Consider the following 16,804-nt stretch of genomic DNA (forward strand, 5'->3'; position numbering starts at 1 on the left):
AATTTGTTGGATATATATGGCAGTGGTTCAAGAGATTGAAGAATTATTCTTTATTAAGATCACTAAATGCCGCAGTCACGTTCTTAAGATTTGGCAGACCTTTTTTCTTTCGAATCAAAGCAACTTCTTTATGGTGAGCAACCTTCAACTTCTCACCCTTATCACCATTTACATAATCAGTGACTTTGTCCATTAGTTCAGTGTAGAACACGAGCAATTTTTCATACTCTTGAGCATTCTGGGGGGCCTTTAATTCTGTGGGGTGGGGTAGAATTTCTTTCCTCTCAGCAATTGTGCTGATAAATTTCCCCACATTTTCATTAGCACAAGGGGGTGCTACACCTGTACCCTCATTCTCAAGTGCCCAGGGTTCGAATCCCTTAGGCCATGGATATTCTGTATCACTCTCTTTAGTGGTAATTCTGCCATCAATGTCATCATTCTCCATGTGTGCTAGGGCATATTCATAGCTCTTTTTCTGTGACAAGTTAGGATCATCAGGGTTTTCATGCTCAAAAAAGTTTTGCCTGTGTTTGTTTCCAGTTAGATGTGAGAACATGCCGTTGGCATTGCCCTATTATTTAAAGAAAATATCTTTTGACTGAATTTAAAATATAATCAGCTTACCTAATTTTACTTTTGCAGTATGTGGGGGAATCCCCTAACCATTATTTACAAAAAAAAGCAGTTTCTGAACCCCACAAGGATCCCCTAAACTTTTAATACAAAACACAAACATGCTCAATAATAGGAAATTTGAGCTTGACTTTTTTCTGATATGATATTTTCTTCCCTTGTGTCCAGGACAAAGATTGCACTCATACATTGGCTCCATCTCTGTATTAGATACAGCAATATACTCGTCTATGAAATTCAAGCCCACTACAGGCTCTTGGGATTCTGCAATCTTAACAGCCAGACGGACAGGTATTTTCTTCTTACACCCCTTGCTCCCCTCTGGTTCCTGGCCACTGTACCCATCTCCCTGGTCCACCATTTTCTGCTTCTGAATACTTAAAAGCTTCTGATGCGGTTTTCCTGTTACAACAATACTTCAACATACCTATTATTAGGGGAAAAAATTATCCTTATAATAAAGTCACAGGATATCTGTCTGTTTGTTTGTACAAAGTAACAGAAATGGTTCTCTTTTATAGAGTAGCTTCTCAAAGGTCCTGAGAAGGTTTATGTCTTTTTTGAGGGAGGGTACCACCAACCTCCCTAGAGAAATCGCACCTAGAAAAAATGAAACCTCCCCCCGTAGTTCCTAGTAAAGGGGGGGGGGGAGGGGGTTAATGCAACCATCTCGTAATCAATGATTAAATGGCACTTAGAATTCGAATTTCTTTATGAGTAATCCTTGGTAGGTCTATTTTCCCTAAATAAAACAAAAAGTTGGATAATGGTTGGCGGCTAAGCTGTTTAGCCGTTTTTTGCCTATTTTTAGGGCAAATTCATCATTAATTACGTAGGAATCAACTTTAAAAAAATTAAAGTAAAATGATAGCAATAACCATTTTTTAATTTCTAGTACCAACAGCTACCGGCTAGAACCGTTTGATAAGGTTTTTGAGCGACAAAAAAGTATTATGTGGAGATAGGTTTCGTGACTAATTTGCTTTTAATTTGCCAAAAAATAACAAAACGGCTGAGCCGCTAGCCGTTATTATTCCAACTTTTTGTTCGATTTAGGGAAAATAGACTTAACAATGATTATTCATGCAAAATTTCAGATCGAAAGTGCCATTTAATCATTGATTACGAGATGGTTGCATTAACCCCCCCCCCTTATATAGAACAAGATTACTCCTGTAGATTTTTTACTGGTTGAAAAGATTGGACACGGCTAGTTTGCACCAACGAATTTAAAATCAAATCTATATATCTCTTCCCTCATTAGATAACCCTAAAATGATGAAGTTCCTTTTTTGTGATCATCTTTAGCTACGACAGATGTCAACTCACACTCGCACAGATGGCACCAGAACTTCCTCTTGCGAGGTTTACTGGATTTGCTGCCAGGCATTTGACTATTGGTAAATCCTGTTGGTAGTCCCATACTTGCAATCACTGACAATTCTTCTGTATCTTCTTCATACCCTTAAACAAAATTTAAATTACAGGTTATAAAAACCAATCAAATATTTATAAATTAAAGACAATTGATTGGGTCAATCAGCAATGAATTAAAACTTTTGTATTATATAAAGTTGTAAGGTTTTTTAAAGTTGTCTGGTTAAGATCATGCTGACCGCTGACTCTTAAATTCTTCATTTTAGAAAACCATTATGTTAGTCTATGATTTTAAAAGTAGCTATAATTTTTGGCATTTTTAAAAAGGGGGAAGGTAGGTTGTGCTAAAAGTCTGTAAAAGTGCGAGTTTTAAGGCTTAAAAACAGTTTAGTTTGGCTAAAGTTCTTTTCCATACCTAAGGAATACACATATTTAGTGAATATTATCGTTCTACTACTGTTTTTAAGCCTTAAAACTCACACCTTTACGGAATTTTAGCAAAACCTACCTCCCCCTTTAGTTAATTAAAATGAAACCCACCTTCAATCTTGGTGACATTATCAAACAAAGGTGTTATATAGGGGTCATCTGGTTCGGGTTTGGTTCTAGGTCCAGCGCTGCTGCCACTGGCATTGTGAGAATCCTCCCATTTTCTTTTCATTTGATTGCTTATGTGAGCATCTGTTAATACAAAAAATATTTTAATATCCAGCTACTATAGTATAGTATAAAGCTAATACATGCTTTAGCTATAGTATAGTATAACTAAAGCATGTTTTTTTAAACCAGTCACTTTGACTCAACCGCATAAATTTTCTCTGCACATTTTACAGTCTTTACGCATTATAACTCTATTAAAAGCTGTTTTGTAATCTCAATCAAATTCGTTGTTGTTGCGCTCCTTTATGACAAAATTGTCCTTGAAGATTTAGGTTAGTTAAAATAATAGAAATAATTTTAAAACATACTCTCTAAATAATCCAATAGGATAAAGCTTTTCTTGGGTAAATTATATCTTGTATTGCATTACTTCCCCCCTTTACTTCCCAGTATAGTGTAAAGCACATGACAAAACCTATAAATAAGCTGGGAATAGTTGAATTTCTTAGGATAAAGTTAGCTTTCTAAAAATTGTATTCTGAAATAAACAAAGGTTTGTGTTTGGGTCAGATAGACCATCTATAGATATATCTATAATACAAAGTAGCTTGATGTCTATTCGACTAAAGCTTAAGATCTCGGTAACCACTGAACCGAATGGGATCTTCTCTTCAAGGAATATTCATATTGGTTCTGTGGTGGTCTTAAGCTATTTTGTTGGGGGGTGAGACACCCACAACCCCCCCCCCCCAAAAAAAAAGCCCCTAGAGGCTAGGGGCGAAGCTGCTTGTTATGTCTATAAATAAGTGGGAATAAAAAAAAGTATATTGATGTAGATCTAATTATGAATTCCGCATTTCATTTTAAAAGAATTAGGGTTGGCAATCCGGATCCGGATCCGCCCAATTTATGGGCCAATTTTGGAATCCGAATACGGAATCCGTTTTTTAATAGCGGATTCCGGATTCTTAATTGTTATGCTAAAATTAGCGTCTTGAGTTTTTTCTTTCAACTCTCGCTTTTTGAAGGCAAAGATTATCATCATTATATATAAAATCTTTTAAATTCTGGTTCGATTCTCGGAAGTGAATTATAGAGAACACCAAGAACATTAATTTTTAGGACATATGTAGCACTTTTTTGACGGATTCTTTTAAGAATCCGGAATCCGAATCCAGCTCAAAAATTTGACGGATTGCCATCACTAAAAAGAATACAAATATTTTTTGCCTGGCTCAGACTTCATTTCTTCAGTTTCTTTCTCCTTTTTTACATTCATTTCTGATAATTTCTGAAATCAATTTCGTTAAGTCTTAGATAAATTTAGAATTAACGGAATATAATAGGTAATCTTTTTTTATCTTGATTTTAAACAATATACATTATACATATAATTTTAAGGATCAAGCCAAAAATAAGAAGATATTTATTTGGGATTATTAAGGCTTCTTGGCGGTAACATGACTTTTAGTACACTACAGCCTTATCAAAAATGTTTAAACATCAAACATTTTTAAGCCAACTATTATTAATTCGAGTTCTAAAACTTTCAGAACTAGTATAATTTATTTAAAGCCCACTGTTCCATCCCTCAATGATTGTTACCGAAAAAGAAATTCTCCTTTGTGCTTTGACTTGGTCCAATTTTTATTATATCAAATTATTTTTCTAAGAAATAAGGTTTGTCTTGTCTACTATCTCGATTCCAATTTCTGTAAAATCAAATCTAATTTTCTGTTAGTTTCTTGTTCAAATTTTTCTATTCTTTCGAGTAAATTATTATTCATTGCTTCAAACTTTGCATCAATATATTTCTTAATATCATCATTCATATTAGAATCATCTTTATATTTTGGTGGAAATATTTGTTTTGATTGAGAAAGCATTGTAAGAGCTGAAGGATTTTTGAGTAAGTCTTCAAATTTTGGAGGATTTTTGAGTAAGTCTTCAAATTTTGGAGGATTTTTCAGTAAGTCTTCAAATTTTGGAGAATTTTCTAATGTATTATCACAGTTGGTAACAGTTTGAGTGTCATTTATTTTATAATCACTTTTGGAGTCAGTATTTGGTTGTAGTGATGGCATTGGTGCAGGTTTTGACTTGTCAATTGGAAGTTTTGACAAATCAAATGGAATTTTTGACATATATTCAAGCATTGATATGTCAAATGGCAGCTGTTGTGGCTGTCTTGACTTATCCGCAGCTGATCTTGACATCTGCATAGCCGCCAGTGCCGCAAAAGACAATTCAGGAGAGCTATTTGTAGATTGGAATGATTGGAAAACATGCTTGAAACTTTCTGCATTTTTGGATAGTTGTTTGTTGGCCAGCAGCTCATTAACAGAGGAAAGGTCAAAATTACCATTTTTTAATTTTGATGTATTGCTTACTTGATCTATTTCAGAATTTACATTTATTTCAACTCTTGGCCTAAGTATAAACTCTTGTATTCATTACATTAATTACAAAAAAATATGAAAGGATGATAACATTCAATAGTAGCAAAGCTGAAAATTTATTACCTTCCTCCTTTTCGTTTTAAAACTTTTTTTGAAATCGTAAGGGATTGGACAATGGAGATAAATTGATGCATGTCATTAATTATGATGAATAATATATTATATGGCCCTTCTGATTTTGATATTTATGATTATTGGTGGAAAAGTTTAAATTTTTCTATTTTGTACCAAAAACAACCCAAATCCAATAAAAGTAACTTTTTTTAAGCCAACGAATGAGATATCGTGTGCATAAAATTTTAGGAGCCAGTATAACACAGCCAGACGTCCCCTCCTTCCCTGCTAATTATCATTTAGTTTGTTATATGCATATAACATTGAAAATCACGCGACAATTGCATACAAATCGACTATGTAATGAACACCAAATTAATTAAAATCTTTAAAGGGATAGTTGTCTGAAGAACATTTCAGAAAAAAATATTTCAAGTAAAAGTTACAATTATACCATCAAACATTTTTAATATTGTGTTACAATAAATACCAAGCAATTAGACATCACTGAATTAGTCGAAATGCTGATGATGTGAAAATAAGCAAGCTATATAAATTATATATACAGAGTGACCACTCAAAACTTACAAATATATAGTACATTTATAGTACATAAAAATTTTCATATAGTACCATATAGTACACAAAATTTAAACTAATATAATACCATATAGTACCAAAATTTTAACTAATTATGTAGTAATACCATATAGTACCAAATATTAAAAAATAGTACCTATATATCTTATTAAATAAAGTAGTAAGGGTTTTTATGTCTGAAGCTTAACATCTCATTAACTACTGAACAATTGGGTTAGCAATTTTAGGTAAGCTTCACTGAGGTCGTATGTAGGTTTTGGGCTATTTAATTTTCAGAATTCAGGAATATACATACTATAAGTTTTCAGTAAAAGAGGGGACAATGGGCAATTAATTCAATTTAAGAGGGTTCGCTGAAAAGCAATGAAAACTAGATTTATCAAGAAAATTTTACCAAAATTGTAAAGGGATCATGGTAATCTAATTTAGAACAAAATTGGTTCTAAGAAAAAAATCATTTACTTGAGAATTAAATTATCAATACATCACAATGTAGTAAACATTCTGTAATTAATCACTAGAAAAATCTTGTTTAGAGCTATGTAAACCCTTTCATATATTTTTTACTGACCCCTAAATTAAATGCAAGCGGTTCTTAGATTATTTAATACATGTATATCACAGTAGAGCTTCTATAAATGAATTGACATTTTCTTGGGAAAATATATTTGTTTAAACCAGCCTGTCTGCTAGAAATTAAGTTTATTAATACTTGTCTGCAATTCAAATTTTTCTGTCTGCATATTTAAATCTAACTCAGCTAGTTAGCGGGGCATTGATGCGCTAGTACCCAAAGTGAGTCAGAATCTGCTGAATTCGTGCACATTCCCTTTAAGTCAGTACCCAAAGTCTGAGACTCTTAAAAATCGAATATTCGATCCATTGTCCCCTCCCTTACTCCCTGTGGAAGAACCGAACACTAGAAGACTTTTTTTCAAATAAGTCCTAAAAATGGACATTTATTGCGTAATTAAAGGGACTGTGAACGAGTAAATTTCTCATCAGATAATCAAATTATGTCCAGGAATGGGAAAAAATTTTCCGACTATATAAATGTGCGGTTACTTGTCTTTTTTTCCTTCTATAGCTAACACTAACATAGTTCTCTATTTTTCACAACAGTTAAGCTGACTCTTAACACAATCCTTGCTTTAAACCAATGTATAGTTACTTATAAATTGATAAAATAAGCAATATTTTTTATTGAATACCAAATACAATAACAAAGCTAGAAACAGGTTTTTTTATTAGTATCCAAGTAACTTTAGATGGCCCACCTTTAATTAAAAATTTGTAAATAATAAAGGTGCAATATTTATTTATAAACAGTCTGATAAAAGTGTAAACTAATTCTCCAAAGTGGGTTATTTATTGTCCAACACAATAAAAAAGGATATTATTATTTTGAATAACCTCTGAGATTCAACCCTTTGTAGACAGTGAGTGTTGATAGGACGTTTTTGGTTGATCAGTGTAGTGAAATGTGCTTAGAAAATGTTAAGATTTGATAATCAGATGAGAAATTTTTATGTCCACAATCCCTTTAAAGATGTCGCACATAAAGGTATTAATTAAAATTTACAGTGAGGATCTAAACCTATACATTTCACCGCATCAGAATTACCAATTTTTTATAATTCAATGGGCGTGCTGTTCCAACCAGTTCCTTTCATGATATAATGAATATTGATACTAAAAAAAAATGTTCTGGTTGCTTTTGTTCAGCAATATGTCAGTTTTGATTTTCATAAAAAAGGGAAGGGTTCCCTCTGGAGGAGAAAATTTTTTCTTCTTTCAAAGTATGGCTTTATTTACCTTCCTGAAGAGTAGATTAAGAATCAAAAAATGGTTTATAAAAATATTGACCCTTGAAAAGTTATCCTTAAATAACTCAAAATCTGCTGATTTTGCTAAAACATCCAAAATTGTCAGTCTTTTGAGGATAGCCCTTTCTATGATCAAAATCTTTAAAAATCGTTTTTTTAAATTCTTTAATATACTCTTCGGATCTACTGCAGTTCACGGTAAAATATTGCTGGTAAGCAATATTTCCAAAAATCTATAAATTTTAAAGGCTGCTAGCTGCCAAACGGCTGAACGTACAAATCATGCCCGCACACTGTTTTAAGCAGCATAAGAAGGTCTACAAATAATCTGGAATAGCCATAAATCAATAACGCATAATTATCTCGCAGTGCTGAGAAATGCGCGAAAAAGACCTATTTTACGCGTTTTTTCTTCAGTGAAGCTTTCCCTGTGCATAATTGGATCTTGGCTATTCCAGATTATTTGTAGGCCTTCGTAGGCCGCTTAAAATGGTGTGCGGATATTATCTGAACATTCAGCCGTTTGTCAGCTAGCAGCTTTTAAAATTGAAAGATTTTTGGAAATATTGCTTACCAGCAATATTTTACTGTGAACTGTAGTAGATCCTACTCTTCAAAGCAAATTCAGGAAGGTGTATAAAGCCATAACAAAAATTCTTTTTTTTTATGAAAATCAAATTGACATATTGCTGAAATAAGCTACCAGAACACTTGTTTTGGTGTCAATTGTCATAATATCATAAAAGAAATGGGTTAAAATAGTGCGCCAATTTTTTTTTGCATTTTGAGTCAGTCTACTATACATACACCTCCAAGGTCCTACCCTAACCCAGCAGGGCATTCTTTACTTAACCTAACTTGGTCATCTAGTAATATACAGGAAAAGCACTAATTAAAAATTTAGCCAATGTATTTAGCCGCTTCAGCAATCATAAAAATATGAAGAACAAAAAGAGTTTTATATCTTATAAGAAATAATAAAAATGATTGAAACAAAAAAATATATGATCAAGGTGATTTTAAGAGTCATGGCATAGACGTCCAGGGGGGGGGTAATGGGGCGATTACCCCCCCCCCCAAACGAATTTTTTCATTTTACCCCCCCCCCCCCATTCAAAATTTACCCCTACCCTGGGGGTGCCGTAGGCACCCCCAACCATTTAGGAGGGAGTATTATTTACCCTCCCCCAAATAATTTTGAGGGGGTAAATACCCCCCCCCCCAAATAAAAATCTCTAACAAAAAATTTTTTTAATATTAAATTTTTAATAAAATTTAATAAAAAATTTTACCCCGGGGGTAAATTTTGGGGGGGGTAAACAAATTTTACCCCTGCTAACAGATTTCAGGGGGGTAATTACCCCCCCAAAGCAAATTTTACCCCCGGGGTAAAAATTTTGGGGGGGTAAAAAAAATTCGCCGCGCGCCATTTTACCCCCCCCCGAAAAGCGAATTACCCCCCCCTTAAAAAAATTTTACCCCCCCAAAAAATAAAGCTTGGACGCCCCTGAGTCATTGCATATTTCAAAGCTTATAATTTTACTTTACATACCCAAATCACTACTATCTATATTAGTATGTATTAGAGCTGAAAGTACATTGTAATATTACAAACAATATTATAATACTTTGGTTGGTAATAAGTTTTAAAATGGTATAAAAAAATTTCATATAGTACCAAAATTTTAACTCATATAGTACATATAGTACCTAGTTTGTCATATAGTACCATATAGTACAAAATTTTGACTATATAGTACATAAAGTACATATAGTACACAGTGGTCACCCTGTATATATCACAAAAAGACGAAAATCAAGTCTTGATATTTTAAAAACTACGTGGTAGAAAATTGAAATTCTTTCAAATATATGCCATATAAATGTAGTTTAAACCATTAACCAGGAAAAAATATGCGGTTCACTAAGTTAAGTTCAAATGCATTTCGTTCAACTACCCCTTTTCGCTAATTACTAAATTTAAAAAATGATGTAAATTCTTTCCTGATAAAAATACTTTTATTTTGAAAATCCAGACAGATTTCATTACACCTAAATGAAATAAAATAAAAATTACACAATAAAAAAAATATATTGATAAAATGATTTATAATTTTTTATCATCATCTCCCCCCCCCCTTGATTGGATGAACAAACTGACAAAAAAAATGAGGTCCATATTAAGCTAAATTGATAGCACTTTTTCCCCTGTCATAATATCCACGTTTATTCTATAGCCATTTTAATAAAAAATACCTGGTATTTGTAAACTGATACTTTTTGTTTGTTGAGGAATTTTTATTTTGTAGACGTAAACTTTTATATCTTCAAAATCATCCAATAAGTCTCCTGTTTATAACTTTTATTTTTTAAAGTTTATTTAATTGGTTATTCTAGATGCATTAGAGGGTTATTATCGCATCGTGTTATAGACAGCATTTCCCGGATATTAGTTTTGTTTTGTTATCACCGAGAGGCCTAAGGCCCGGGCTAATAAAATTGGTATTAATTTTATGATTTTAATTTTAATATTTGTGGAAAATTTTCTGTAATACAACGCTCTATACACTAACTTTAAGTATGGCTGAGAACCAGTTCTAATCCAGTGGATATTAATCAGTTTCGAAGCCATACTGGAAAACATTTTAGATGTTTCAAATTAAATTCAATTAAACAAGGATGACAACATCCATAAAAGCGAAGCACTGAAACGGTAGGACAAACGGACATTAACACTTGTATAGTGTCTGAACTGAATAATCAGATTATAAAAGTATAAGAGTCGACGCAAAATTGTAAGTAAATTTGTTGAAAAACTGCTTGATACAGAGTAATGTTTATGGACATACTTACATTTTTAGGACTTGATTATAGAGTTGCTTCGCTTATAATATTTTTCTTTGTTGTCCCAGGAATCAATATACCAAAAATCAGATCAAACGGATAATTAGATCACATAAAAATTTGTTGTTAAAAAAGTAGAAAAATTAACATGTTTAAAATGGACGTACGGACATTCTGGTAATGATTATAGAGTTGCTACGCTTTCTAAATCGTACCTATCTACTACAGGAATCATCATGCAAAGTTTGAAATCGATAGGACAATTCTAAATTAACGAATAAAAGCTATCTTTCTCGGACGGACGGACGGACCTATCCTAATTATAGAAAAGCTTCGCTTTTAAAAATATTTGTTTTAGCTACACCAAAATAAGACCGTGTGGCGCACCAGTCCTCAGAAGGTAACAAAGTTATTACCGAGAATTTAATAATGTAATCTAATGAGAAAATAATAATGTTATCCCTTGAATACTGGAATGATAGATATTGTCAATAAAAATTTCAAATATCCTGTTTTCACTGACAATACTCAGTTGTTGGATATTTCTTATACTGATATAAAATTCTTTCATTTCTGTTCTTTAGATTTTAAGTCGAGGGTTGGCTTTATGCCATTTTTCTTTAACTCTTAACCTTCAAATACAGAGCCCCTAGTTGCAAGGGGCGCAGCTACTACCTAATACAACTTTAGAGAAAATGGTTATTTTTTTTCTTTTTCCCCCTTGATTGAAAAAAACCAGGACAGGAGGGAAAAAAATTTAACAATTTATAGCAGGGGACAAAAATGAATCTTGTGCAGAATATACAACCCTGCTGATACTATGAAAGATATTTTTCCTGGATTTGACTTCTAAACGAATATTTTCATCATTATTTTGTTGCAATTGAGCACAATTCTCCGCGTTCAAACAGTCAAAATCAATATCACATTCATTATTGTCTTGTTCATCTTCTAGGTTATCTCCTTGATTGTTAAACTCGTGATACTTGAATTGTGTGCAGTCCAATCTAACGGCTGTCCATTTTTAGGTCGAGCCAGAACAGAAGGTTGCTTTCAGTCTACTGCGGCAGATATTATAAATAATCGGTCTGTTCTTTCTTTTTTTCCAATCATTCAAAAACAAAACTTTTTTCAGACCGTCTATCTATAATGTCTGCCGGCTCTTAAGAGAAATCTAGGCTGGCACTATCCAATATACACTGATACAGGTAGAGCTGCCATTTCTCTTTATAAATTAAATATTGTACCTTAACCCATATTGTACCTAAATTATGGGGAGGGAAAACTAAGGCTGGTAGCTAGGATAAAGCTTTAGGTTTCAAATGTTGATTCACATATTAATATTTATTAATTTCAGCAAACCAACATCAACCTGCCCCCTACTACCACGACCTTCATATTTCCAGAAACATATGCCCGGACAACCACAGTGGTAACCCGGGATACTGGAGGACCAGAGGCTGGAAAGAACAGGAAGCAGATTTGAAGAACACACTGTATAAACAGCAGGTACAAAATTTATTCCAGCAAAGTGCCTAGAAGTCTTTGTGTCTGTCTGTTAACAATATCTATCTTAGCCAACAATTTGACTTTGACAAATTGATATATTATTACTTGGACGTTGCACCAGATTTTCATGTACTCTGATGAAGTGATACTCGCAGCTTGCTAAACTAGCGATAATCCCCATTTACCCCGTCCCCTCCTACTGGAAGAACGAAATGACCAATAAATGGGTTCCATATAAGCAAGCTAAATTGAAGACAAATTTTGCCGTGTCATTATGTTCATGTATATGATATCCTATATCATTGAACTTGGAATGAAAGGCTGTTGTTGGTTCGAGTTATAGCCAGGAATATGTATAACTACTGAAGCGAACATTTTTTAAGTTTCTGGATTTTAATTACTTAAAGGGGAAGTGCTCACTTTATTTATATTTACCCAAGTCACGGGGGGGAATTCAGGATTATTACATCATCCGTTAATACTTACAGTAAATGTCGTGCAGTATAAGAATTATATAATTTGACTTTAATTCTACACTTAACTGATTCTTCTAGAGACAAATTGGAGTAAAAATTTGACTTGTCCCCGATAGTAGTCCTATAACCTTTTAGATCAATTTAAACCTTTAATGGCCTCAGCATGTTTAAGTCTATTTTGATCAAATATAGTTTGAAATTAAATCACGGGTTTAAGACCTTGTTTAATAGTGGTAACATCAGCATCAATCTTAACATTTTCATCACAGTTGTGACTTATAATAACAACTTTGTCGTCGACTCCTTGTGGGTTCATTTTTATACCTTCCATTTTATACATTTTTACATTTTACATGTTAAATATAAATCTGTAAGTAAAATGCAAAAAAATGATACTTCAGAATATTTCTAAAATTAAAAAAAACCATTTTATGACATTTTTATATGGAAAAGTGGATAAAAATTGATATTAGAATCATGTATTGTATGAATTTGATTGCTTATTTTCAAAAAATAAAATAGTAAAACAAAATGTCTTATGGGGGATACACAAATTAGTTTAGCTATGGATAGGATCATTTTTAATCTCTATAATGCCATTTAGATTATTATACCACATAATATCAAGAATTACACAATAACAAATAACAAAAACTGTAATTATCACAAAAATTAACTAGAGATTTATTGAAAATTATTTTTTCTATTTCATTTTCGAGACCTGAGCTAAAGCGTTTTCATTGCTCATCATTTGGTACTCCTGAAAAAATAAAAAGTTAAGAGTAGTTGTGTTATTAAAAGAAAATACAAAATACTTGCTAAACGAAATTATAATATAACGAAAACAGTTAAGTGCAATTAGATAATAATATAGCCATGAATCCCCCCCCCCCCAAAAAAAAAAATATATATATATATTAGGTCCCTTTAAGTAGCTAATATGTACTTTAAGTGAGTTTTTAAAATCCTGGAACTTAATTTACAGTATGGCTTCGAAACCGATTTATATCCGCAGAATTAGAACCAGTTCTCGTCAATACCGATAAATCATTTATAGCATCGTATTACAGACTATTTACCACTAATATCATTTATAATATCCGCGGAATGATATAGCATCGTATTACAGACTATTTACCACTAATATCATTTATAATATCCGCGGAATGATATAATATGAGACGAGAAATAACTATTAATAATTTAATGTACCTGAAATCTTGTTGATATTCTCTGGTTCATTTTTAGGTACTTTTCAGCACAGTTAATGGCGCAGGAATTCTCCACATTTGAGACCTAGAAAAAAATTCATTATAACTATGTTCATGAGTTGCGTATTTTAATTTACTTTGATTAATTCAGTCACCAAAAGTTTTAAAAACATTTTATTCGCTTGCTTAAAACTAGGTATTTTTATAAAATCTTAATTCGTAGGTTTAAACTTTCAGTGTCTAAAACTTTGTCCACAAATATTTTTAATCTACAGAAGGGATTATCTTATTCATCATTAGTTTCAGTGAATGCTAAGGGAACCTATAGACTGTAAACCAAGCAATCATACCTAGTTAGTAAGTAACTTTGCTACTGAAATCAGTCTAAAAAATTAACTTACTTTTCTAGTGGTAAAATCCCAAACACAGTCAGAAAAACAAATCTCACTCAATTTATTATAATTTGCCTGAAAAAGGTTGTCGTCAAATTAATAGCTTGCAATTAAAAGATAAACTAATAGCTTTGGAAATATATTTCCAGTATGGTTTTGAAACATTAATATCATGCTAATTGAAATTAAGATCTCAATTCCAGACAAATTTAATACCTAAAGATTATATAAGTATATAACATTTTAATTAAGAAAAATAAAATATTTAATTTACCATAAAATCTTTGAAAGTTCTGATTTGATCTCCTTCTAAATCCGCCATTTTTCCAAAAAAAATCTTCTAAATCTGAAAACAAATGAGGTATAAATGTAATTAATTAAATTTCTCTAAATACAAGAAAAAATAACAAAGCTTTATAATACAATTTAATATTATTTTAATGTGAAGATTGTGTAGTTTTAAAAATCTTTAACAAGATTTTTTGCCAGTTATTAAAACATGTCTGATTTTTATCTTTGCTAACTGGCGGAAAATGTTAAGACAACAGTTATTCTTTTTGATTAGAAACTACCTGGTTTTGACAAAATATTGCATAACAAAAAATAACAATAAACAACAAAAAAGTTTTCAGATGAATTTTATCACAAAAAATGCGTCAAAAGTCAAAATTGAAATTTAATTACAATAAAATGAGAGCACTTGGTGCCCAAATTAAAAAATACATTTAATTTCAGAAATTTTAGCCAAAATTTTTAAGAAAAAAAAATAATAATCCTGTATCAGGTACTGTAAATGGTGTGCAATCACCTTCACAAAGAGTGCATTTTTGTGGAAGAGATTGGACACCCTGTAAATTATCTAATTTTTATTATAATTAGATGTATAGTATCCATAACCGCCTCCGCCACGCCCGGGGCCTCTGTTGCCGCCTTGTTGCCGGTCTTTATATCCACCGCCGCCGCCACCCTGGCGGTCATTGTTGCCTCCACCCCTACCGCCGTAGCCTCCCCTGCCACCCTGACGGTCATTGTAGCCTCCCCCACCCCCGCCTCCATAGCCTCCTCCACCTCCTCCTCCTCCTCTTCGGTCATTGAACCCTCCCCCTTTTCTGTCGTTGTTGTAGCCTCCACCTCCACCACGCTGAAAAAAAAATGAAAATATAAATAAGTATTGTATAAAACTGTATTAAGTACCTATCTTGGTAAAAAACAATAACTTATTATTTGATTCATGTAATTTTTGTTAAAAATCCGCAAAATTCTGCAAAAAGAACTTACATTATTTCCTCCGAAACCACCGCCATAGTTTCTGCCCCCATATCCCCCTTGATCCTGGTCATTCCTTCCCCCATACCCACCTCCCCTGCCTCCATATCCACCTCCCCCTCCACCATAACCACCACCACCACCACCACCACCACCACCACCCCGTCCCCCTCCACCTCTCTGATTGTTATAGCTGATTTCCTGATCCTAGAAAAAAAATAATTTTTCATAAATAATTTTCCTCTGGGTTTGGCATAAAAAGCCTTGTTTGCACGAATTCTTTAGCAGGGAACGTCTGCAGCAGCCGAGAAAAATTCTATATCCCTTGCCAAAATGCTATGCTTTTATGTCAGTCAAATATGAATAAGAATCAAGTTAGGGTTGGTACAAAATTTTTTTTCTCTTTCCAATAGATGCAACTAATTTACCTACGCAATAATGTTGTTTTAAACATTGTAATAGCTCCTGTAATGTTTTAGGTCATTCTATTTTTAGATATAGTCTTGGGATAGTTTAAGCTATTTTTCTAGCCCTTCTCAGCCTCATCGAAGACAGAGCTACTAGAACACTACGGGGCGTAACATGTGGTTGTTTAAATAAAATATTGTCATCAGCTGAGCTGAATCTTGAAATCATTTTAGTGGTGAGCCAGATCGGTGTGAGCCGAATTTCAGCCAATCACAGCGCGGCATTACATAAAATGCTGTGCTCTAATTGGTGGAAAGTTGGCTAACCCCGATCTGGCTCACCACTAAAATGATTTAAAGATCCAGCTCTGGATTATAAAATTGAAATCTTTACCTGGAATACAAAATCTCCCTGAATCATGGGGACTTTCATATCCCCTCCTACTCTGTCTCTGCCTCCGCCCCTGCCGAAATTTCCACCTCCCCTACCTCCACCTAAAATATTGTTATTTTTCTGAAAGCTGATAATTTAGGCTTAGGCAATGTAGCTTCCATGAAAATATGAATGTAGAGTATATCATTATGATTTTTATTTTATTTTATATTTATTATTTTATGATTTGTCATTGACACCTAAGGATGCCGATGGGGGGTGCTGGAATGGTGAAAATTCACCGAAATAAAATTCAAATCTATTTCGAGTAAAAGACTTTTTCAACCCCCGTGAATTTATCTGTAATTATTTTATTAACATACTAGGTATGGTAGGATAGAATATGTCTAGGGATCTATTCTAAAGAAATAAGACAATGGTGGATAAATTGATGTACATCCCCAATGTTAATAAGCAAAATTACCTTTACTGTAGATTACCATTAAACTCTAAACTTAATAAACCAACTAATCAAAATCCATTAAAAGTCCTATAAGTTGTTGAGCCAATGAATAAGAAAACTTTAAAATAAAACTTTGGGTACTAGTATAACAAACAGCCTATTGTACCCTCTCTCTCTCTCTCTCTCTCTCTTGATTATAGGTCACTGTTTAAAAACTATTATACCTGCGTGAAACCCAACCATTCTGTGTCCTGCTCCACCCAAAGAAGCCTAAAACATTATCATAAAACATATAAAAGTGACAGGATGCG

The 16,804-nt window shown here is 32.9% G+C and overlaps 5 protein-coding genes across 5 annotated transcripts in view; all 5 read right to left on the reverse strand.

The window, feature by feature from the left end:
• Positions 1-1,791: 1,791 nt before the first annotated feature.
• LOC145331012 (uncharacterized) lies at positions 1,792-2,691 on the reverse strand. Its single transcript, XM_080175602.1, has 2 exons — positions 2,554-2,691; positions 1,792-2,100 (listed from the first exon to the last, which is right to left on the reverse strand). Exons 1-2 carry the CDS (start codon positions 2,672-2,674, stop codon positions 1,907-1,909), a joined length of 315 nt encoding a protein of 104 aa, XP_080031728.1. The 5' UTR covers positions 2,675-2,691; the 3' UTR covers positions 1,792-1,906.
• Positions 2,692-4,234: 1,543 nt separating this feature from the next.
• On the reverse strand, positions 4,235-12,740 carry LOC145332130 (uncharacterized). The gene is made up of 6 exons (XM_080177075.1): positions 12,601-12,740; positions 11,233-11,359; positions 10,858-10,947; positions 9,809-9,900; positions 9,557-9,604; positions 4,235-5,008 (listed from the first exon to the last, which is right to left on the reverse strand). Exons 1-6 carry the CDS (start codon positions 12,719-12,721, stop codon positions 4,308-4,310), a joined length of 1,179 nt encoding a protein of 392 aa, XP_080033201.1. The 5' UTR covers positions 12,722-12,740; the 3' UTR covers positions 4,235-4,307.
• An 8-nt stretch (positions 12,741-12,748) lies between these two features.
• Positions 12,749-14,357, reverse strand: LOC145332132 (mitochondrial import inner membrane translocase subunit Tim9-like). Its single transcript, XM_080177078.1, has 4 exons — positions 14,259-14,357; positions 13,994-14,059; positions 13,594-13,677; positions 12,749-13,141 (listed from the first exon to the last, which is right to left on the reverse strand). Exons 1-4 carry the CDS (start codon positions 14,304-14,306, stop codon positions 13,085-13,087), a joined length of 255 nt encoding a protein of 84 aa, XP_080033204.1. The 5' UTR covers positions 14,307-14,357; the 3' UTR covers positions 12,749-13,084.
• Positions 14,330-15,384, reverse strand: LOC145332131 (uncharacterized). The gene is made up of 2 exons (XM_080177076.1): positions 15,263-15,384; positions 14,330-15,125 (listed from the first exon to the last, which is right to left on the reverse strand). Exons 1-2 carry the CDS (start codon positions 15,376-15,378, stop codon positions 14,840-14,842), a joined length of 402 nt encoding a protein of 133 aa, XP_080033202.1. The 5' UTR covers positions 15,379-15,384; the 3' UTR covers positions 14,330-14,839.
• Positions 15,380-16,804, reverse strand: part of Rat1 (5'-3' exoribonuclease 2 Rat1) — a gene marked incomplete at its 3' end in the record, with an annotated part of 66,949 nt that continues 65,524 nt past the window's right edge. Inside the window, exons 30-32 of the mRNA XM_080175900.1 lie at positions 16,718-16,763; positions 16,052-16,152; positions 15,380-15,457 (exon numbers count right to left, since the gene is read on the reverse strand). Of these exons, the coding sequence (XP_080032026.1) occupies positions 15,380-15,457; positions 16,052-16,152; positions 16,718-16,763 (225 nt within the window). The remainder of the gene's footprint in view (positions 15,458-16,051; positions 16,153-16,717; positions 16,764-16,804) is intronic.

This window comes from Acartia tonsa, chromosome 11, assembly GCF_053477335.1.
Source record: "Acartia tonsa isolate MP-2025a chromosome 11, ASM5347733v1, whole genome shotgun sequence".
NCBI classification, from domain to species: Eukaryota; Metazoa; Arthropoda; class Copepoda; order Calanoida; family Acartiidae; genus Acartia; species Acartia tonsa.